Here is a 24,735-nt window from a genome sequence, read left to right as displayed (position 1 = left end):
CCGTTGCCCGCATTCTGTGGGAAAGAACAATGCAATCTGTGTTTTAGCAAACACATCCAAGCGTATAACATTACGCTACATTTGGATCCACTTGATGAATACTCTCGTTGAGCAGCTCAGACATGGACACAACATCACAGCACACACAGGAAGTAAGTGTTAGTCCTTCGCTAAAGTTGCCATTTGGATTGTAATTTGTAAAAAATGGAATCTGTTATGGGACAAAATTGGCCACTGCAGTACATTTTGAAACCTTCAAATTTCCTGTCTTTTGCTACCGGGAGGAACGTAAGAAGGTTTGGCCATATAAAATCCAAAACACCGATATTTGTTAGATTCATTGTTGACTCTAAATTGTTAGGTGTGAATTTGACCGTTAATGGTTGTTAGTCTTTTTGTTCCCTGTGATTGATTGGTGGGCAGTCCAGGTGAAAGTCCACCTCTCACCCAGTCAGCTGGAAGAGGCTCCAGCTCACCTGCAGCCCTGTATCATGTGATTCGTTGAGGGCATGGTGGAATAGTAACGACCACAATTAACACCCGAGTCTGTGCGGTGCTTGCATGTTCTCCCTGAGGGTTTTCTGTGTGTGCTCCATTGTGTGCCCCGCAAGCAGACAAAAAAATAATAATAATTAGGTCCCTGGGAGAAACAGTGCTGCTGCTCACTGCTTCTCAGTCAGCAGTGGGTTTAATGCAGTGATCATTATGACAAATGAAGTCATACAAATAAAGTACCTTTGTCTTTCTCAGAGAATAAATGGAAAAAAAATTAAAATAAAAAAAGAGCAATGATGATAACATTACTGAATGAAAAGAACAATACTGAGCTCTTTAAAAAAAAAAAAAAAAAAAAAGAATAAATGGATAATCCATGAAAATATTCCATTGAGTCATATACAGGATTTGTTTAATTAAAGACACTACAAAATTAAATTTGCCCTTGAGAGGTATAAATAAAAGTGAAAAAGGGCAAATGTCCGTTTTTTGTTTTAGTTTATATTTACAGGGACACAATTCATTCAATACATGCATTTTCCATTACATTTCAGAGAGGGTTTGAGATGGACTGTATGTAAAATATCATATGTTGATTGATCACCAAATTAATCAGAAAGCATACTGATTATCTGCGTGTTGAATCCAAATAAAACAATTGCAAATCTGCTTGTACTTCAGAAAACAATGGACAACATTTTTGCTCATTTTCTGACATGTTACGGAGCCAACTCGTAACTGAATCATAATTAACTCATTCACTCCCAGCCACTTTCACTGAAGCAACCCCCTTCACTCCCGGCTGTTTTACTGGATTTTGACTGATTTTGCAAGGCCCACAGAATATTGTGTTCTATTGCTATAAAAAAATAAGATTAAAAGAATAGAAAAGATTAGAGTCTCTTCTTTCAACAGGAAAAAAATAAGTATATGTCCATCTGTTTCCGTTTTGCAGTAATTAGCATTAGAACATAGCTAAGTTTCATCATTATTCACAAACCTGCTTAAAACAGTGGGGAAAAGAGCTAGTTGCAACATGGCCCTGGTTGATCTCTTATACTCTGCTGCCACCTGCTGGCCTTTTTTATTATAACTACCATTGCTTTAAGTGACCTCTTCAGGTCAGAGGCTGCATCAAAGCCTTCTGTATGCTATAGTATTAAATTTAAAAAAAAAACATAAAGAAAACGTATAAATACGTTTTTGGGGCCATGACAATATTTAAAATACAACGTTTGTATACATTTTTGAGAGCATATGAGTTCATGTGTGACAATTTGGAATAATTAACTGTTTTTGAATAAAAGGATGGAAATTAATACATTGTTTTATCAAATTCATCGATAAATGGCCCCCAAAAAATGACAGTTATATACTGTATATATAGTCCCATTATATATATATATATATATATATATATATATATATATATATATATATATATTTTTTTTTTTTAATTCTTATTGCTATGTTCAATATTTCTTTGTTCCATGCTCTTATAGAGGACAGGGCATCCATCGTCCCGAAACCGGATGAGGAGCTTCAGCTTGTCATCTTTACGCATTAAAAGTGAGCTTGTGAGGGAACCACTGACTGTAAAGGTCACTAAAGCCAAATTGAACACACATCTCCCAATTTTTCTTTTGTCTGATGGTAACTCCCTCTGCAGAAAGGAACACCAATATCGAAGGAGGCGGAGTCTCGCGGCAGCGAGGCGCATGGTCCTTTTCATCAGCTCGAGCGTTCTCAAGAAATGGTAAATGTCATTATTATCTGCTTTCTAAAACACAAAATAATAAGATCTTCAAAGACCGCCGACAAGATGAAGTATGAAATGCATCTCTCAACATCAAGCACATGAATATTCACTGCATGACATTTAATTTCAGAGACATGTCAAGATGGAGCTGCTGCCTCACAGTTGCACAGCACTCAGGTCCGAATAAATGACACAGGTAAACCAAAATCATCTATTTTAGACAGAAAGCTGAAGTCATGGTTGTCTCTAAATATATTTTAGCCTGATAGCTGACATTGGCAAAGTGGACTTTGTGTTTAGTGCGTCTGCCTCCCAGTCAAGAATCCTAGAGTGAATCCCAACTTGGGGCCTTTCTGTATCAGTATCGGGTGCTTTGAATGGGTACTCTGACTTGTGTCTTTCATCGTGCATAAGGTGCATTGCAATGAGCAAATTCCGTCATGTACACATTATAATGTCAATTCTCTAAATTAGACGAATAAATATGTTGTGAATGACAGATTTGTTGTGGTGTTTAGTAATTCTAAATGAATAATTAGAGTAGGCTTCAGTATAATTGCTGTTATGGGATAGCCCCTGTAGTTAATGAACGCTGAGACACTCATGAGGAAGTTAATATTACAGAGCTTATTATTGTTGCTCACTTATGGAACTTGTATTGTTGATGATGTGAGCATTACATTTTATCAATGTTAAATATACTAACTGTAAAGCTCAAAACACAAAATATTGTGTGTTGTAGTGTTGAACTCATTCACTGCCATTGACGGCTATAGACGTCAAATATTCATTTGAACTATTTCTATTAGTTTAACATTTGTTTCCATTTTTGTTAACAAGAGTATGAAAACCTAGATTTTTTTATTGTACATTTAGAACAGATATAAAATGTGTGATTAATTGTGAGTTAACTTGTGAAGTCATGCAATTCATTATGATTAAAAATGTTAATCGCGTGATGCTCCTAATTTTTTAATAATCTTTTTTCTTTAATCACGTTAGGCGATTAGAATTTTTTTATTGTAATTAAACGCATTACTTCAATAGTTAACTCACGATTAATCATAAATTTTATATCTGTTCTAAATGTACAATAAAAAAATTCTGGGTTTTCATACTCTTGTTAACAAAAGTGGAAAAAAAATGTTAAACTAATAGAAATAATTCAAATGAATTTTTGACATCAATAGCCGTCAATGGCAGTGAATGAGTAAAAAAAAAAAACAGCCTTAAAAACAACAATACAATTTATTACAAGTATTACTATCACCAGGGGTAAATTTAGGGTTAAGCACATGTAATACATATTATATGTATTATTGTTTATTTATATATTTGTTTGTATATATTACTTTTAGATTATTAGAGATATATTTGAGTATTATTTATTTTTATTTTATTTTCACAGCTGTAACTAGTGAATTTCCCCTTTGAGTATCAAGAAAGGACATTTGAACAGTTAGAGGTCCTTTCAATTGTCCCAAAATGGGAAATTCAATATCCCAAATTTTATTCCTCTAATCCAGTTCACTATCATCGTGAGGAGGATACTACCGATAGTTTATTTCGGGTGATAGGTGGCGTACACCCTGGACTGATCACAGGGATGATACCTTGGCAACCATTCACACACCTACAGGCGATTCAGAGCAGGTGTCTCTAACTTGTTTTCATCTCGAGTCACATTGTTATGGTTGCCCTCAGGGGACCAGTTATAACGGCTAAAACACAACACAACAACAACACATGCATGCATAATCACGAAGCTTGTAACGGTATGCCAAAATTCACTGTTGGGTCACAGTTTGGTTTACATTAGGTATACAAGTAGTCGTGTTTACCAACCTTTACTGAACCAAGACACACATTTTATAAAAAAAAAAAAACATGTCATGGCACACCACTTAGCAAAAAAGTGACAACAAAATGATACATGAATTACAGAGGTTGTTTTTTTTTTCTACCTGTCACTATGTCCTGTGCATTGATAGTTTGTAGGCTATTATGCCACAGAGGTGGCAAGTACTCACACTGTATTTATGCTCACATTCAGATACTTTTGTAAAAAAGCTCTAGTAAAAGTAGAATTAATGAATCAAATCATGGTCTTAAGTAAAAGTTCAAAGAAAATGCACACTCAAAATCAAAAAAGTAAATAGTATAAAAAAATATTTTGTACTGTCAATTACATACAATACCAATTTTGCCAACGAGAATAAAATATATCTGCACACAAAATATTTTCACCTTTAAAATTGAAGATTAAAAGTGTCTTTTACAATACTAAAATAATGTTAAAAATGCTGTTTAACAGCTAGCTAGTGGTAGTCTTCTGCTGTCAAAAAAAAAAGATTCCCATATAGCTTTGCTTATGTTGTGAACTGATGAACACAAATCTAGAAATTAGCTAATGATAACAACAGAACAATTACACCAAACTTGTACATATTGTTCCGATTCGACTGAGAATTTTGTGATTTTTAGGCCGGCATGAGACACATAGGTTCCCATGAATCATAATTGCAGCCAACAACACCCAATGGTTCTCTTAAAACAAAGCCATGGGTGGGGAAATATCTTCTTTTGAATCTGTTGCCGTCTTCTTTACTTCTGGTGATTCCTCGAAACAGTGCGGATGCGGTGAAGGTCGTTTGATAGCTTGAGAAATCCCACAGCAGCAGGTAGGACTTGAAGGCAGCACTGCTTGAGCCCGAGTGCAACACGAGGCGAGACTCGGGCACGCGCGCGCGCACACACACACACGCGATGATGGTGGACTTTGACGTGAACCGGAATGGAGAACATGCGTTACCTCTGTTGGTTTAGTCCATTCTCTGCTAAATACAAGTCTCAAAGTTGACGAAAAGGAGTAAGGCAGCGATGAGCGAAACGGTAACGAGAAGACGTACAGGACGCCGCCTGTCGAACTTCAGAAGCAGATGGAGTAAGTTGTTTGCAACTCATACTCAATGTCGATATCTCTTGTTCGACAGAGCCATTGCTTAAAATAAATAAAGAAATAAATCAGACCACTTAAGCCAAGAAATGGAGCAGAGCGCCATTATGTTCATCGGCAAAAAGCTGTTCACCGTGTCCGACGCAGTATTTTTTTGTTACCGTCAAGTGTAGCTGGACTCGCACTTACAGCATCTCACTCCTCGATTTTATGAACTACTGCCTCCATAGTGAGTATTATTGATGAGTACTCAAGGCAAAACCCGTAAATCAACAAACCGTAAGACATAGTGGTCCTCGTTTTACGACAGAGTTCCGTACTAAATGGTGACGCAGCACGCCCGACTTAAGTCAACTCGGTCGTTCAATTATAGTAAATATTTGCATGAATATGAACATAATTTATATGAAAAACATCATGGCGGTAACTCGGTGTGCAGTGACCCTTTTTATAGTTTGATGGGGAATTGTATTCACTTTGACGACTAGATTAAATTGAAAAAGCAGACTATTACGTGAGGATAAGATTAAAAATAATAATAATAATTAATCAAAATTGTTTGTTGCAGCAGTTACAGAAATACACATTATTTCTAAGCAAAAGGAAATGACACGAGGATGCACTTATGCCTTCTGAAATAGGGTGTACAATGTACTGTAATATGAATGCTAAAAAATGTTGAGGCAATACAGTATATCATATCAAAGTTGCACGACTTTCTTTTTCAGTCCACACTAATGTAATCAAAGTTTTGTTGATGTCAGCTGTAGTCGCTGATACTTTTTTTTTTTTCAGTACAGCGCTATAATTTGAAGAAAAAAAAACAAACAAACATGGGAGGAGAATATGTTTAACTATATTCATCAACAATTGGCAGCTCATCCAGTTCAGCCAAAAAGAGAAACTTGTCCTCATTTTGGGCCCACCATAGCAACAGGTTCTCCATGCTGGGAATTTGTGGTGTTTGAAAGTCATCACACACAGTCCTCTTGTAAAGTGAAATAATTCCCCGCTCTCCTTCCATTTTGATAGTGCAGGCTGATTTTTTTTTTTAAATCTTGGTTGAATATGACTTTTTTCCTGGTTGTGTATCACGTACCAAAGCTATAGGTTCAGAAGTAGAAGACAATTCAAATCAACTATGGCGAGTGAGTCATTTCACTCAGTGCAGTCATCTGTTGCTCAAAGCAGCTCAAATACACTTGATTAGCGGCTGACCGACTTCAGGCTCTAAATGTTATTGTACTAGAAAATCCCAATTGCAAACATCAGCAGCACAGTTGTGACATCAGAGCAATCTGATTGGACAATTAGTAAGTGCTAAGATCTTTTGGTGATGCTATGGAAACAATGCCGTGTCATTGCTTTTTTATGATCTCGCCTCATCCATTTTTTTTTCACTTTCATTTCTAAACGGCTTATTTGTAGTCTGCAAATGAGTATCAACATCCTTTTTGTTTTGACAGACGTTTTAATTTCATTACACAGAGCTTTGTATGAAAACCTAAGCTCTTTTTTTAAGTGCACTTTTAAGTTTTAATACGTCACTAACATTGCTACCTTAAACTGAAAGTGGGTGAGTTAAGCTTGATCCTCTGTCATTTGTTCGTTCCTCCTTCAGTGTTGCTTTCTTTTGCTCAGCAAAACCAGGTGAAATTCTTCATGTCACTCCATCTCAACTGTGGAATGTGGTTGTTGACATGGCAAAGGAAATGTGATGAAGCCAAATTATGAAAAGCTACAATTGTAGTTTTGATGTTTGCACTTATTGTAATGAGGTTAGTTTCTTGAGTTAAATGATCATGAAATAATACCAAATCAATGGACTCAATAAGGTCTCTTTATGACAGATTTTCCCTGGCCTGTGACATTCCCTTTCCTTTTGAATTGACAGCAGCATGTTGTAGTGACTTGTTCAGGAGCCTCTGGGTGTTATAAGCTGTTAAACAGGACTCCTTTTTTTTTTTTTTCTCTCTCTCTCTCTCTCTCTCTCTCTCTCTCTCTCTTCTTCTTCTTTTTGCAAATAGCTTTAACCAAGTTAGTTCAGACTTGAGAAATGCTTTGAGATGTGTGTCTTGAACTATGTGAAACGCTACTCACAACTTTATTGTTTAACATACACAGTACCTTTGTCTTTATCTTTGCCAGCTCTAAATTGTTCTAGTTGTGTACAGTTCAATTAATTTATTAATTATTGTTTAAAATGTAAATAAAACAGATACTCAATGACAAAATATTTCATCTGTTTTTCACACTTCAGACGGATACATTTTATGTATTTATTTATTTTATTATTTGTGCAAATATTTACTCATTTCGAAATTGATTCTTGCAACACGGTCCAAAAACGCGGTGATTGCATGCTTACCGCTGTGAAGGGGTGTTAAAAAAATCGATTCAGCAATATATCGCGATATTACAGCGCACCATTCTCGTATCGATTCAATATGCAGCCGAATCGATTTTTAAAGCTCAATTTTTGATGGAAGTATTCAACAAAATGTCTTCATTAGAATTAGGGTTCACATTTTAAGCGTAGAAGAATGATATATTAATGGAACATTAAGCCTTAAAATTTGATTTCAATGCTGTTTAAACATGACAGATTGCAACTTATTTGTTAAATACGGTGGACCACAGTTATAAGCCTGAAGTAGATTTTCATACAAATCTTACAGTGTACATGTACAAGTTTGCTGATTAGTATTTTAAAAAAATTGCAATAATTGACTTATAGATTTGTATCGGGGCTAATTGGTATCAAATCGAATCGTGACCTATGAATCGTGATACAGATCGAATCGCAAGCTACTAGGCAATTCACACCCCTGCCACTGTGTGACATCAACTTTTAGCAATACTCAATAAGTGTTTGGCAACTGAGGGCCCTCATTGTTGAAGCTTTGTAGGTGGAATTAGTTTCTATTCTTGACGTACAACATCAGTTGCTCAACAGTATGGAGTCTCCATTGTCATATATTTGTTGCTTTATATTGTGCCACACATTTTCAATGGGGGACAAGTCTGGACTACTGGCAGGCCAGACTAGTACTTGCACACTTTTACTACAAAACCTCATGCAGTATATGACTGGGTATTGTCTGATCCTGATGTTCCCTTTCCTCTTTTTCCTGGAGGAGACAATGTCCATGATTTTCAAAAACAATATGATATGTGGACTTGTGATGCTGGTTTTTAAATGCATGTGCTGCTGAAGGATCGAAGGTCAGACATTCATTGTCGTTTTTTGGCCTTGCCGCTTGCGTGCAGAAATGTGTTCAGATTCTTGAAACCTTTGATGATATTATGGACAGTTGTTAACAAAGTGGTGAACCTATCATGATACTCACCTGTTTCCAATTAACCTGTCCACTGGTGGAATGTTCTAAACGGGTGTTTTTTTGAGGATTTCACAACTTTCCCAGTCTTTTGTTGCATCGGTCACAACTTTTTTGGAATGTGTTGCAGGCGTCTAATTCAAAATGAGATATTTGAAGAAAAATAAATAAAACGCCAATGTTCAACAGTTTGAACATTAAATATCTTGTCTTTGTAGTGTATTCAGTACTAATAAGTAGTTGAATATATAGTTGAAAATGATTAGCAAATCATTGTGTTCTGTTTTTATTTACCTTTCACACAATGTCCCAACTTCATTGGAATTAGGGTTTTTACATGGTTCAAGTGGCCTACTCCCCCCCCCCCTTTTTTTTATCACCGATTTATGTGTTTGGTAGATATGGAAGACAATTTATATCAAAATTATCATGAGCAAAATTATCAGCATTACTAATTTATTTAATTCTTGTAATTTAAACCCAAAAAAAAGACAGATACACATCAAAAACATTGCTTTATTTTCATTAGAAAAAAATTATGAAATCTGCAACCTGATATAATTTTTGCTATTAAAAATTGTAAACAGCAACAGCAGCCTTCCCACAGGCTCACCACCTGTGCAAGGGGGCCTTGAGGCTCGGGTGCACCCCATTCATAGGGAAGTGGACTGTCAAGTCTCTGGCAGGGAATGAGCCTCAGGTGATGCGCGAGGCCAAGAAGAGTGCTGAGTTGATATAATCGGGCTCACCTCGACATACAGCTTGGACTCTTGCAAAAGTCCACTTGAGTGGTTGACTCTCTTCAACGGTGGAGTGGCTCCCTGTGAGGGGTGCTGGGCAGGTGTGGACATACTAATTGCCCCCTGCGACTCCGTTTTTGCTCATCCTGGTGGACCAGAGGGTGCCGGCCTCCCTGGACGGATAACAATATACTCACATTTTGGTTTGACGATCATCTCATTCTTTTTGTTTTAATTAGGCTAGTATGCCAATATAACTACTCCAAATGGTTCAAGATTGACGATTATGGTTTTAGCTTTTGCAACTGTGTCTTTTCTTTGACCTATATTAAATGTTGAATTTTATGGCTGTTTGCTAACTTTTGTTTGGATTGTGGTTTGCTCTTGATGACGCTTGTTTGGAATGAGTCATCTTTTGCCGTCACCGCCCACTTCATGTGAACAGGTTCACTTAATTCAATAGAAAGCCTGCACTGAATCAGCTGACTGTGTCAACAATAAACATTTGTACAGTATATGACTAGTTAGTTAGTTTCTGGCTTACTTGTGAATATCCTAATAATGTTGAACTTGTTTTGTGCATATGACAGCCTTTAATTTGCCCGTACTATTGGAGTTTTTTAAACATTCCCATCCCCGACTGTTATTTCTGTGATTAGTTTTCAATGGCTTCCTCCCACATTCAGCAAACATGCTTCTTAGGTTAATTGAGGGCTCTTAGGTTGTTGCTTGCTATAAAGCCTAATTCATTGTTATGGTTCTCTTTAAAATATTATTGGCTGTTGCCTTTTTGCCATTTAAAGTATGAGTTTGAGAGAGTTATTTGGAAATCGTTTGTAATTCTGCGAAATGTGAATGCAGCACAAGTATGAAAATTCTTTCCCTGGAGTCTGAAGTAAACAAATGTTTCAGCAGCCTGCCAGCGCTCGAGCACGCTCTAAGAATTATTAGGACAGACTAGTGAAGTACTACGTTGCCAGCATGTGTAGTCATGTGAACATTAGCAATCCATGCACACCGTATGTGTTACAGGCGACTTTAGCCAGAAAAGAAAGCAGTAACACTGTATATTGAAAGGCCCAAAACAGCTCGAGAGAGGCTTCTTTCATCGAGACGCCACAAATCTCTTTTGAGTAAGCCAAGCATTAAAGGTACTATCCCGCTCAGTAGAGATGCATTCAGTGCTACTTTACGACTAAGGATTTGACTGCCAGTGGTAAAATTAATCACCTCCTGCTGCTGATCTCCATCCATTTTGTCACAGTGTTCTAAAACACACGAACCTTGGAGAAAGCCCCGTGCTTTTATCCCATTAACCTCTCAGAACGAACTTCAACCGTTTGTCTGTGTTGCGCTACTTTTTGGCTCAGCATTATCAATATTTTGGGCCATGTTGGCTGAACTTCCTGAATTCCTGTTTCTGAATAATTACGTCTGATGCATTGCTGTACTGTAAGGACAATTACGGGTCTGTTGGAACAACTTGTTTTAAAATCTATAAACTCACCTAAAGTTTTTGTGTTTTCTAGGTGAACAGCCCAAAAGTAGCTTGATCTCGGATGTTGCCGGTAAGTCGATCACCCATCCAACCGTTTATATACCACAAAACAATGCCCAACAAAAGGTGGGTTTTGTGTGTGCGTGTTATTATTTTTATATATTCAATTAAAAAGTTGTCATTTTTTTCTTCAAATAAACCAGTATATCAAATAATACAGTAATTTCTGGACTATTAACCGCAACTTTTTTCACTTGCGTTCGACCCTGCAGCTAATACAAAGGCGCGGCTTATCCATCAGATCACAAGGGGGCGCCATATAAAGGAAGCGCAGAGCAAAACAAACCAAGTGAGCCCGAATACAGTAGGAGAGACAGAACGAGAGTGAGACAATTTGCGCCCTACATTATGGAAAAGAAAGTAGCAGGAACCCGGTGCGGTAACATTAAAACACCTGCGGCTTACAGTCGGGTGCGGCTTATAGGTGTAACAAACTCAAGTATTCCCCAAATTTAGCTAGCGCGGCTTATGGTCAGGTGCGCCTTATGGTCCAGAAATTACTGTAATAATATTTTTTAACAGTAATAGTAGATCTTAGGGCAAAAAAGGTTGGGCAGCCATGCTCTAAATTAGGTGCTACGTAGCATCTATAAACTTTGAAAAGTTAATGTATTTGATGTGTGCCCGAAATATATATTTGGAATATTTCAATACCAAATTAAGTTGCCATTATTTCCCCAGCAGGCACCATTCCAGGTGAAGATGGCAGTGGAGGACGACCAAAAGCACTCAAGAGGCTAAGTGCTATGTGGTCTTCTTTCCGCAAAGGCAAAAGAGATAGTAAGTTTTCCATGATGTAGCCACATTGATGCCTAAACACATCAAGACTGTACTACTCTATTTTGCCTCCTTTTTCTTCTTCGTCTTTAACTTGTAGTATTATAAACATTTAATAGTTTGTGATGGACATGAACACAAAAATGTGTGCCACATGCACTTTGCACTTTCTTCCATTTTTACCGGTTCTACTTAGTAGATGTAAAATGAGATGCTAAATTTATTTCCTGCAATAATATATTTCTTATTCTGCTAAGACCCCTTTACACATTGTGGAAGTAGTGTTTTGCTCTGGACATTTGGAATTTTTATTATTTTGTCAATGTTGGCAAAACCCATAAATGACAAAGCAGCAGTTGTAATTTTTTGCCCCCCTATGGCTATTATGTTTATATGCTAACAGTTAATTCTAATGAAATAAATCTGTGATTTTCAATTGTCTTTGAAGAAGTGAAAGACCAAGATCCTCCAGAGGCACTGGGCCTAATAGGGGAAGATAAAGCAACCAGGCAACGACGTTTTGCCAGTGGTCAGTACTTTTTCGAGTACTTGGTGGTGGTCAGCCTCAAGAAGAACAAAGATGGCAACAGCTACGAACCTCAGATCACCTACCAGTTCCCTAAGGTTGGTTTGTACAATATCATACCATTACATAGACAATGGGTTGGATTACAATATTTATTTTGAACATGATTTTTTTTTTTTTTAATAAAGAATGAGACACACTGTTTTCCGTATTCCAAAAGGAATGGGAAGAAGTGTAGACTAATGCAATCCCATCTCTACTTGTTAATTTGTGTGTGAGCATTTACCATACATGGAAAAGAAAACATTATCTTACTGATAGATCTAAAAATGGCATAATCAAATTACATAGCACTTCTCTTACTCTTCTCCAAAACAAATCAATGTTGATTAGGTCATCCAGCTCCATGTATAGTAATTGTATTTATTTATTTTTGTACTAAAAACATTATTAAGTTAATATTGAGTCATTTCTGTTAACATTTCCATTTCACAAAAAAATAGACATTGTGATTTTGACTTTTTGGTGATTCCATTTTTCACAACATATCTTAACATTTACATAATTGTTGTTGTCTAACAGAGACAACAACCAACCCATGAGTTTCATTATAAATGTAATGTATGACCAGTGGCGGTTTTTGCTATGGGCAACCTGGGCGACCGCCCAGGGCGCAATATATCCGAGGGCGCAGTGGCGCACAGGCGCCTAAAAAATCTAAACAAGACTCGCTAGTTTGCTCGCTAGACTACCGCACATTTCCACGTCGAGTTACTGGAGTGAGTGCTGGGGCGCCCTCATCGTCACGTCAACTTGCTGATGAGACTCAAATCGGAAGGCAAGGGGGTGGGGGGAGTGGGCGATGGGTCAGTTTGCGACTGAGACTCGAGGCAGGCAAGGGGGAGGGGAGCTAATGTACGCTCGCCCGCCGGCCGAATGACCGCCCACGTCATATTTATGCAGCAACCTGCGTCTTCTGCTGTGATGCAAAGCAACGTATTGTAATGGTCGCCTCCATCCAGGCTGACACAGTTGACATCGCTGGAATTCCTGTGAGTCAGTTGAGGTTAAACAGACCCAAAAACGCACGCAGGCACACAAACACAACGACAACAACTTATGTTGCAGGATAAAATGATTTATTGAATTCTGTTTTTTATTGCCAAGCTTATTAATGTTGATGACTGTCACCAAGTTCTAATAAACAATGCACTTTACACATGATCGTTTTAGATGGATATTTTGCTTAGTTTTCACTGAACCCATGTATTAACGTTTTTGTATCAGTCTTGCAGTAGAGGCAAGTTAAATTAAATAACACAAAATAAAATGACTACATGAGTAGTAAAGTATACAAGTACATCAAATTAATGTTAATACATTAATAACAATAAGTAGAAGAAGTCCATCCATCTTCTTAAAGAATAAGTAAATAAGTATCAATAAAATAAAATAAAATGCAGCATGCAGATGCCATAAAACACTGAAACAATGCAAAATGTCATGTTCAGTCATTCCTTCGGACATAGCTGTCTACAGAAATGGCGTTCGGGTTTGTTGCTAATTAACTTTTGAGTTGAATAAATGCACACAGGACTACACCATTGTTTTTTGTTTGTCTTTTAGGCTACGTTCACACTGCAGGTCTTAATGCTCAATTCCGATTTTTGGGGTGAAATACGATTTTTTTTTTAGTAAGAGTTCACATTACCTATTAATTGCGACCTGTGTCTGTCTGCTGTGTAAGACGTAATGCGCATGCGCAGAAGAAGATACAACGCTGTGTTTGCCGAAGAAATACGTACGGTCCAGCGTGTCAGGGCCACGGACTTTTATAAATCCGTTGTCTGGGCTCATATTTTTACCATCTCATATCTACAGAGGAGGGATGCAGGAGGAGGTAGAAATAATATTTTGTGAAAATGAGACAAGCCTGTTTGAGCTCCTCATTACACGGAGACCTCTTTTTTTTTCTCCCCTAACGATGACATCACGTCATTGCCGCACGTAAAAAATGAGCCATCTGCGTGGCTAAATTACTAATATCACCACCACTAATGTCATCTTTATACTTCATGTTTCAAGTGGGATTAAATTGAAGTCAAATGTAAAGTCACAACTGTTACTCGGACCAATTTAGCTGATTCACGTTCTGCCGAGCTTTGCGGACCTCGCGGATGCGTCAATTAAGCATAAATCAAGCCTAATGCCCACACGGAGCGCATATTGGACTTTTGATGACGTCGAAGTCGGATATATGCGACCTGTCCGTTCAGACTGCGGTCGCATTGCAAAAATTCTTATACGTATCCGATCTAGGACCACATGAAAGTGACCCAGGTCGCATATGAAAAAATCGGAATTGAGCCGTTCAGACTGATATAAAAAAGTCCGATACAGGTCACATTTGGGCAAAAAAATTCCGATCTGGGTCACATTGGCCTGCAGTGTGAACGTAGCTTTAGATTTCAGGATGAACTGCCACTTTTAAGTGACAGAAAATATTTCTGAGCACTGTTGCAGTTGTTACAACGCCACTGTTCAGCCTGAAGAACATTAGATTCAGGTTGAAGACATGTGCCCCCCCCCCCCCCCCCGTAATTTATTTCTGCAGCCGGGTCCGATGTATCGATTATTGCGTTGATGGCAAGTCCATTTTTGGTGGGGTCGGGTGGAGTGGAGATGGGGGCGCCAAGGGAACATTTCACCCAGGGCGCAGATCTAGACAGAACCGTCTCCATGTATGACAGTTAGATGTAGATGTAGATGCACATTTCATAGAGTTTTATCATAACACCATCAGCCAATCAAGACTCATGTTCTGTTACATATAAAATGTGTATCGGATAGAAAGAAAGAAAATACCAATGGCTGGTTATGGTGAGGCTCTGTCTCCCTGCTTCTAATGCTAAGCCCTTACTGCGAGATGGCCACATTAACTCAATTGTGTGTGCATGTGTGTGTGCTTATGCACTTGTGTGCTTTTGTGCGTGTGCATACATTCAGAGAGATGGAATGGCGAAATTTCAAAAGGAAGAAGAGGAGCGAACACTAAAGGCGATCACGCTCTTCTGCTTCCCAGAGGGTATCAAATGGGCCCCTTTGACAGAATATCACAGGTACGACTGAAAACACATCGGCTCCGACGATAATTTGTTAGCATTTCTCTCAATCATTATATTCCTCATGTGTTTGTTTACAGTGAGACCTTCTCCTTTGTGTTAACGGAGATTGACGGCAGCCGAAGAAATGGATACTGCAGGCGTCTACTGGTTAGCATGTCGACTTTGTGAACTGGAAACAGTCGCAATGTGAACTAACCACTTCACTCTCCAACTTGCAGCCTGGCGGCAAGGGGGCTCGTCCGCCTGAGGCGTACTGCATCATCAGCAGCTTGGCCTGTTTTGGCCTGTTTTCCAAGGTGATTGAAACAAATGTTTTTCAAAAGACTATCTTTTTAACTGCATCCCAAATATATTTTAAATTTTCTGTTACAAGTGCCACACATGTATCATGTATCATTACTTAATACTTGAATTACACACTAAACTGGGATATTAATGTGCCTTGAGCCAACAGAGAACTCAATGTCAAACCCAGTACACTATCTGTCTGTCCATCTGTTCTAACATCTATTGGTACGTTGTCTTATGACTTCTCTTTTTTCTTTATGAGCAGATTTTTGATGAGGTTGAGAAGAGGCGGCAGATCTCCATGGCTATGATTTACCCATTCATGCAGAAATTGCGGGAGGCTCCATTCCCAGCTCCAGGAAACACTGTGGAGATTAAAAGCTTCATTCCTGAGTCGGGCACTGAGGTCAGCAATGCCATGTCTCCACTTGGATGAAGTGGGATTATTAAATTATTCTTAATATTTAAAATCTATTTATTATATAGTGAATATAAAAAGTCTACACACCCTCCCTGTTAAAAAGCTAACTTTTTTTTGTGATTTGATAAATGAGACACGTAAAATTAACTCATTCCCTGCCAGTGACGGCTATAGACGTCAAAAATTCATTTACACTCAATTAAAAAAAAATCCACTTTGTTAACAATAGTAGGAAAACCTAAAATGTTTTTATTGTACATTTAGAACAGATATAAAATGTGTTATTAGATGTGAGTTAACTAGTGAAGTCATGCAATTAATTATGATTATAAATTTTAATCGCCTGACGCCCCAAATTTTTTATAATGTTTTCTTTCTTTTTTATTTATTTATTCATTGCCATTGACAACTATTTATATTAGTTTAACATTTTTTTCCCACTTTTGTTAACAAAAGTATGAAAACCTAGAAGTTTTTTTTTATTGTACATTTAGAACAGATATAGAATTTGTGATTAATCGTGAGTTAATTAGTGAAGTCATGCGATTAATTACAATTAAAAATGTTAATCGCGTGTCACCCATAATTTTTAATAGTCTTTTTTTTTTATATATATATGAATTCATGGCAGTGAATGAGTTAATGTGACCTACACCCTGTCCAACTCAAATGAAGAAAATCAAATCTTTTCAAGAGGGGAAGTAAACTTAAACGACTGAAATGATGTGGTTGCACAAGTGCGCACATCCTCTTATAACTGGTGATGTGGCAGTGTTCAGAGTACACCAATTACATTTACACTTGTATTAAATAGAAGTCTGTTAAAGTAACACTCATTAACCCCAAATAGAGTTCTGCTATTTTAGTAGGCTGCCAGAAATTCCTGCATTGTAAGTTATTTTCCCTTAGTTACTGTGGATGCTCTCCGTTGACCATGGCTTGTGCTTCAAGATGTGACTTAAAAAAATGCTACTAAAACATCTGATCTCTATTTGGTACAGTGCGTAGTAAGTAGCCACTAGATGTCGCTAGCTGAAGCGCAGAGAGACCACACTCCGCAAGCCTACCACCAATTCTTATTTTTCGTGTGCAAATTAGCATCCTGGTGAGCGACGGCGACTTGGCAAGCCGGTTTGAAGCCCGGCAAGCGACGCCGAAAGATAAGCCGGATTTAGCCGAAGCAACTAACAAGAGCAGCTAGTGCGAGTTTAGTCGGAGCCATAGGCTGGAGTGGCTAACAAGAACGGCTAACAGGAGAAGCTAGTAAAAAAAAAAGGCTTGTAAAAAGCTTGTGAGAGCAAAGCAGAAGGTGACAAGCGATAGGAGCCCGAATCACGGGACACGGCAACGACCATCTGCAGCTGTGGAAGATAAGCCTCTTGAGCAATTTGGACTTTCCAGTTGTTTCAACCTGATTTTGTTGTTCAATCTGAACCATTACATTTTATATGAAATAACAGGTGTAGGTTAAGCAATTCAATGCATTGTTCTTCTTTTTTTTTTTTCTTTTTACCAATTGTGTAGTCAAAACTTAATTAAAAGAGTTTTTTGTCAATTAATGTAAGTGTGTGTATATATATATATATATATATATATATATATATATATATATATATATATATGTGCGTGTGTAATGTGTACATTGATGTGATATAACTTTTTTTGTGTGCATATTATTGACATCAATAGTGGGTTTTTAAATTGAATGAATTATTAGTTCACCACTAGAGGGCGCTGAAATTTACACACTGTGACTTTAAAATTCTGACAGGTGTGTGCTGATTCTAAACACAGCTACGTCCCCAGTTGTACGACGGTCTGCAGACTCATGCTATCGCATCATCTCAGTTGTTTATTTTGCACTTACCGTATTGAAAAGCTTTCATGTTTTCCAGCTTCACATTTGTTTTCGTTTGAACAGGGGTGTGTGGACTTTTTAAATCCAGTGTATCTTCTGTAGCCGCAACTACCTCTTAGGTAGGTTCACAAAAACGGGTGTCACAAAATGACTTGTGTCCATTTGTGGTCTCCAAACTTTATGCATGAATCTATCGCATCAAAGCAGAAGCCAAGCTGTTGTAATGACTTGCGAGTACTCATCCTTCAAGGTGGGTGTGTTTGTTTGGAGCGGTGTCTCAACCTGCCCTACATTGCTCAACTTACACCTTCCAGCATCAGGCCACGTACCATGTTTCAACAGCTCTCACTTACTGCAGTTATTCCGTGCTGCTTGCCAGTGTCTGCACTATCATTACTGCAGTCAGCACCTAGTGGTGGAAGAAGACATTGAAAAACACAAGTGTGCATTACGTTGATAACATGATGAGAAGAGAGAAATAACCTGCAGCTGTCTTAAGAAGAAACTAAACAGGGGCCATATGATTAGCGCAAGTCATTGAAATGCCGGTTGCGTGATGACCTGCTATTAAGTGGCAGTTGTAACTCTCTTTGCAGATTATCAGACTGACGCGGCCGCTGGACTCCTGGCTGGAACATGTCAACTTTGAAGTGCTGTTCAGCTGCCTTACAGATGACGAGGTGCTGCTGGTGTTTGCGGCCGCAGTTCTCGAGCGACGGATCATTTTCATTGCTGACGAGTTGGGGTAATGCACACTCGCCTTGGAGTCACTCTACATACACACCTCTTTACGATTAACTCTATATTTGTGCGCACAAACTCATGCAAAACCTCCAGCTTGACTAGTAATAAATAGCAGTGAGAAGAGTGGCTGGTTTGGTAAATTTGTCAGTGTTCAACTGAATGATACTTAAAATATTACGAGCAAATATTGATCTTAGGAAATCCTTTGTGCAATTGTTCTTTAACTGTATACTCGAGTAGTTGCTTGCTGTGTTTTTTGACCTCTAATTTCAAAACGCTATCAGAGGTGATTGTAATTAATACTATAAGTAATGAAATTAGTCAAATGCAAGGGCAATAACAGTTTATATAATGATACTATTATTCTAAAGCATAACAAATCTTTATTTGACTGGAATTGGAGATTGGTTGTATGGAGTCAGAATGTAACCTAAAATGTCTACTATTGCACATTTCTTAAACCATCATCCATTCATTTTCTATCTATATCACTTGTTCTTATTTGGGTCGTGGGTGAACTAGAGCCTATCCCAGTTTATCATTCATTATGCTAGTTTTACAAATATAATTATAAGCAGGATAATATCCTATTTATTTTCTGTGTTGCTCAAACAAACCAATACCATTTACTACAAGTCACAGTAGTTATAAATTGCGACGTCTTTAATTTTGGTCTGTCTATCAAGTAATGTAAAAAAATAAAACTATAACCCCAATAGCATGGAATTCAAATGATTGTTTCCTGTGTCTTCTGTATAAAATTTTCATTTTCACACTTGGATTGCGTAATAAAGTCAAAGCTTCTCTACGTTAAAAGAAATTACCTAAAAATATATTTTCAAATGGTCTATATGGTTTTTTTTCTAATGAAATCAATCGTCCAGATGTCACATTACAGTTATTTACTGACATTAATAGCAAAAAATAAAATAAATAGTGGTTCAATGCTTTGCTTAATTTGTGACTTTTCAGAGAAGTCCATAGAAACGGCTTATATTTGCAAACTAAACAGTGAATTCTATGTCAAATTCCTATTTTCTGTTGAAAATGGTAGACGTTTGACAGAATGCTAAAAATGAAAGTGTTTGAATTAGCACACTTAATGCTGGATGGCCCCCAAGGCAAAGATGTGAAAATTGTTAAGGACTGTATGTTGCAAAAATGTGATTTAAATACTGATACATGTCATTAATCAAACGACTCGGTCTTATTAGCTAAAGTTTGTATTTTAACTGAACTGCCTGATGTATATCATAATAGTTAGCTTGCCTTGTTGTATTGGAGCAACATAGACAAACCAGAAAAACGAGTTTTGCTAGTTGTTTGTCTGAAACCCCCCAGTGGGGAAACATAAGGAACAGCCCCCAACATTCATGAAGGCCACTCATAAAATAAAAGTAAACACTTGCTAGCAGTATACATATTGTATACTTAAGGAGATATTTGATAGGTCAATATTTTATAGGTTGTACGTTCAAGACTTTTTCAAAGTTTGAATTTAAATTAGCATTTGCCTTGTTTGAATGAAAGGTATAATCTCCACATTGAAACTATCCACATATGAAATTACAGATTAAAGAGAGATTATAAATGGGTATGACAACAGTTGTCATAACATTGTGGGTTGGTAACATTTTTCTCTGTCGTCTTTTTTTACTTGACAGCACGTTATCCCAGGTCATTCATGCTGTGGCAGCCCTTCTTTATCCCTTTACCTGGCAGCACACCTTAATCTCTATAGTTCCAGAGATCCTAATCGATGTTGTGATGGCACCAACCCCGTACCTGCTGGGAGTACAGAAGCGCCTGCTTGACCTTGTCACTGACCAAAGTGATGTGAGTTGGAGATGATATTTTAATTCATTCACTGCCATTGACAGCTATAGACGTCAAAAAATCATTTAAACTATTTTTATTAGTTTACATTCTTTTCCCCCATTTTTGTTAACAAGAGCATGAAAACTTAGATTTTTTTTTTGTACATTTAGAACAGATATAAAATTTGTGATTAATCGTGAGTTAACTAGAAGTCATGCGATTAATTACGATTACCAATTTTAATCACCTGATGCCCCTCATGTTTAATAACCTTGTCTTTAAAAAATATATATAATAATTTATTTTAAATGTTTTTTTTTAAAGAAGAAATTATAAAAAAAAATTAGGGGCGTCGGGCGATTACAATTTTTAAACATAATTAATCGCATGACTTCACTAGTTAACTCTCGATTAATCATAAATTTTATATCTGTTCTAATACAAAAATATTTTCAAGGTTTTTATACTTTTGTTAACAAAAGTGGGAAAAATGTTGAACTAGAAATAGTTCAAATGAATTTTTTACGTCTATAGCCGTCAATGTCAGTGAATGAGTTAAGTTTCTTCATCGTATTCAAAAGCAATGCTGTTTTTTTGTTGTTGTTAAATGGCATCAGTGCAATGATACTACAGTGACATTTCTCTGCACTTTTCTTTTTTCACAGCTACTGATAGTGGATTTATCCGAGAACAAAAAGAAAACCTTCATTGTTTCTGTAAGATACAAGATGTTTTGTCAATTGCATATACTGTAAATAGTAGTCTTTCAAATAATAAAATTGAAAGCTCTGAATTGAATGGCGCTGTTGCAGATTGGTGACGAGCGCTCTATTCTTCCGCCCAAACTGCAAATTGAGATCCGAGAGGCACTCAGTCAGAAAAGGGAAGACTCGTGTAGGTCAACTGCAGTGTTTGCAAGTGTTAAATATAACTCATTCATTCATCACAACGTGTGTGTCTTCTCTTTCAGCGACAGAAGATCTGAACCGTGTGGTGTCAGAGGCCTTCCTGCTGTTCTTTGTGAAAACCGTCGGTCATTATATGTCCTACATGAAATGCAGTCAGGCGAGAGAACAGAGGGTGTTTGAGAAAAGAAGCTTCTACAAAGCCATCGAGTCAAAGACCACGCGACACTTTGTCAAAAAGTTCATCCAGACGCAGATGTTCGATCTGTTCATCCAGGAGGTGGAGCAACAGCAGACTGGACCACAGCAGGGTGAGGCTCACTCTCCCATTGACTTCATTCCATTTGACATATACGTTCACAAAGAAAGACGTTTAGCATTCTAATCTCTTTAACAGGGCTTAAAGTACTCAGGCACGGTGCCGGATTTCCGGCGTAAGAGTCACTAGCGCAATGACAAATCCAGCGAAGTAAACAAATACATGTGGGGAATATTTCACACGTCTGGCAAAACACCGCCAATGCGGAGAGAAAGCCAACTTCAAAAGAAACCTTCCCATACCAAGTAATATGTGGAGCGCAATGCCAATGGACGCATTTATTTTGAAGTTTTTCCCGGAAGCGTTTTGGCAGTCGCGGCGCAACGGATGACTTGACTCGTCCCGCGGAACGTGTGTCAGCCGTTCTTATTGCCGGCATCAACAATTGCGGCCAACGTCAAGAAAACAACTTCGTACAGAAACCATGTTTGATCGCCAATTAAGGGCAATAAAAGAAGACTTAATTACGCTAACATTGTATTGCACGGTGCCTGTTGCCAGTTTTGAGAGCATCTACAGTGTTAGCGTGCTAACGGTGCTAGTGGCTGCACCTAGAGTCATCGGACTACTTACAAAGGCAGTCTAATCAACGTGATGATTGCACACTTTGATGCTGACAGAAGGACACAGTTGCCGTTCCTAATAAATAAACCGAGCTCACAGAATTGTGCAGTTGACGGTCGACAAAATCACAACTGTGGTTCTGACGTCACTTTGTCTCACAGACCAAAAACTACTCAACTCGGAATTGCATTTCGTACAAAGTGCTGTACATGGAGTAAAAATCAGTCATGGAATAAAGACAGGTAAAACAAAAATAACACCAAATAAATTAATAATTATCTTAAGTGGGTAAATGAATAAGTCAATAAAATAATACAGGTAAGTAACTAAAATAGATGTGTTTTAAAAGTGGGTAGAGAGGGAGGTTGCCTAATATTTAACAGAAGGTCATTTCAAAATTCATGGGGAGAGATTTGTCTGAAATCTCCCTAACATTCTAGAGAAGAAAATAATGTGCTGTTAAGCACAATTTAAATTTAAGTTCGAAAAAAAAAACTGAAAGAAGTTTATTATCTAGAAATGAAAGTTGGTCAATCATTAGTAAGTGGAAATATATTTTTAATGTCTTCTGTATTCATAATTGTTCTTTCACCATGTAGAAATATTATTTTTATCCAAATACCTGATTATTCAATATAATTTTTTGTAGGATATTTGAATACCAAAATATTTGATAGCTGCAGCACTAGAAGGGACTGCAACCCGCAGTGCTATACTGTATCATACATCATATAAATGGATAATGAAAGAGATGACCTAACACTTGGAGAGGACTGGCCATCGGGAATTTCACGAGTTTCCCAAATGCCCAGTCCATCCACAGCGACGAATTGAATAGTGATGGCTTGATGTCGGTCAGACAACAAAATCGGCACGTTGGACACAGCACCACCGCTCCTCGGAAAAAGTTCAGGCTCAGGATTTTTTTTTTTTTTACTTTAAGCCCTTCATTCATGTAAATTTCCTGGTTGTGAAAAACTGTATTAATTTAAGTTTGTGTTTTTTTCCCTTATAGGAATATTTCACAAAAAAATTGTGGAATACCAGGAAAAGAAGAAAAAGGAAAAGACCAAGAAACATTAGTTCGCCATGTTGAGTGTATATAATAGAGTTCGTAGATATGTTGCACTGTTTTTGTTAGTCATTTGCTGTCAAATATTTTTTGCAAAGTGACATACTGTATTGCTGCTACTTTGTCCAAACACTGGTTTACAGTTTATTGCTGGTGAGCAGGAAATAATTTCAAACAAATAAAGACTAGTTTTTAAAGTCCACCTGCATACTATCTATATCTAACCCTGAACATGTTTTCTTTTTGCATTCATTTTGCTTATTGTTCTTCACTTTGCTGTCAAATATGTTTTCTACAGAACCACAATGGTGATTTTTTTATTTTATTTTTATGGTAGGACAAAACGCCAGATGTCCACCAGCCTAAAGCTTCATGTTTAGATGTTGCCCACACTGGAGGTTCATCACGCTGCCCCATTCAGATGTAAAAATGAAGACAGGGGCTCAGTTTGTAAGGCTAAGAGAAACATTACAAGAACACAAGGGAGAGCACAGACAAACAATATTGAAAGCATCAGGCGTGAGAAAAAGCAAGCGCAGGGCTGTTTGCAGGCAGACAACTACACATCTGAAAAACAAATACCACGTGCACAGGATGTGGCTGAAACACCGCCAATGATGCACAGTTGCACGAGAAAAACGAGTGAATACGTTGCTCTTTCACTTCTACAGCCTGAATCTGTGCAGGTTATTGGAAGATGGAAGTGGGGCCCTCAGATGCTGCGCCGCTACACTGCTTGTGTGTGCAAGATGGAACGTGGAGTGTTTTATGCACTATATTTGTCAGATGGGGGAAATAATTACTACTAAATAACTAGTAATGATTTTTTCCCCATCTGCCAAATATAGTAATTCTTTGATATGCAAGTGAATCGTCCATGAGTTTGTAAGGGCCTCAGGCATTCAAATGCTCAATTTGATTATGTCATTTCTGCAGCAATATGAAGCGCACTCTTTTCTTCCTCTACCTGTCGATAGCTAAAAATGTTTAGTCACAGGGCTGTGTATACGTTGTGATACAGTATTTAAAAGCAAATTTACCACTAACCTACTGCAGGACCGGTAAAAATAAATAAAGTTAATTTGTTATTGTTATCTATGTTGGCCATCAAGAGTGAGGTACGGTGATTGGGTGGGTAATTTAAGGCAGTGCTTAACAGTTATTTGGTATTAAATACCAAATCTGAAATGGGTCATAAAGTGGAAGGTAAAATGAAAGTGAGTCAAAAGAAAATGAAAACGACTCATCCAAATCAGCTAAACATCAGCTATTACAAATATATAAAACAAAAGGTTTTGGTATTGGCTAATTGGAAAATGGGTAATTTATATTTTAAATGTAAATACGAATCTTGGAATCATTGGGTAGATTTAAAATTGATAGCATACTGTAGCAGTAAAATTACGTTTTTAGATACATTTATTTTTAGGCTGCGTAGCGAATTCAGGTTTTGTCCACTAGGTGTCCCACTG

The 24,735-nt window shown here is 37.5% G+C and overlaps 1 protein-coding gene across 2 annotated transcripts; it reads left to right on the top strand.

The window, feature by feature from the left end:
• Positions 1-23,465, top strand: dennd2da (DENN/MADD domain containing 2Da). 2 transcript variants are annotated; one of them, XM_086070322.1, is made up of 17 exons: positions 1-152; positions 1,998-2,064; positions 2,165-2,251; positions 2,385-2,450; positions 10,818-10,856; positions 11,531-11,626; positions 12,072-12,247; positions 15,156-15,268; positions 15,352-15,421; positions 15,493-15,570; positions 15,828-15,968; positions 18,438-18,586; positions 20,250-20,421; positions 21,069-21,119; positions 21,216-21,297; positions 21,374-21,619; positions 23,207-23,465. In XM_086070322.1, exons 1-17 carry the CDS (start codon positions 123-125, stop codon positions 23,272-23,274), a joined length of 1,731 nt encoding a protein of 576 aa, XP_085926448.1. In that variant the 5' UTR covers positions 1-122; the 3' UTR covers positions 23,275-23,465. The 2 variants fall into 2 exon arrangements, with proteins under 2 accessions (XP_085926448.1, XP_085926447.1); XM_086070321.1 differs by having other exon boundaries at positions 11,528-11,626.
• Positions 23,466-24,735: the final 1,270 nt, after the last annotated feature.

Source organism: Leptonotus elevatus, chromosome 2 (genome assembly GCF_054856555.1).
Source record: "Leptonotus elevatus isolate MCC_2025b chromosome 2, RoL_Lele_1.0, whole genome shotgun sequence".
Lineage (NCBI taxonomy): Eukaryota > Metazoa > Chordata > Actinopteri > Syngnathiformes > Syngnathidae > Leptonotus > Leptonotus elevatus.
The sequence above is the reverse complement of the archived record's forward strand: the minus strand, read 5'-3'. Positions and strand labels throughout refer to the sequence as shown.

Excerpts from the sequence above, each read along its gene's own strand:
- dennd2da (XM_086070321.1), top strand. The coding sequence starts at position 123 with ATGGACACAACATCACAGCACACACAGGAA. Across the intron at positions 2,451-10,817 it reads GGTCCGAATAAATGACACAG|GTGAACAGCCCAAAAGTAGC; the intron begins GTAAACCAAAAT and ends TGTGTTTTCTAG. Across the intron at positions 15,422-15,492 it reads GATACTGCAGGCGTCTACTG|CCTGGCGGCAAGGGGGCTCG; the intron begins GTTAGCATGTCG and ends TCCAACTTGCAG.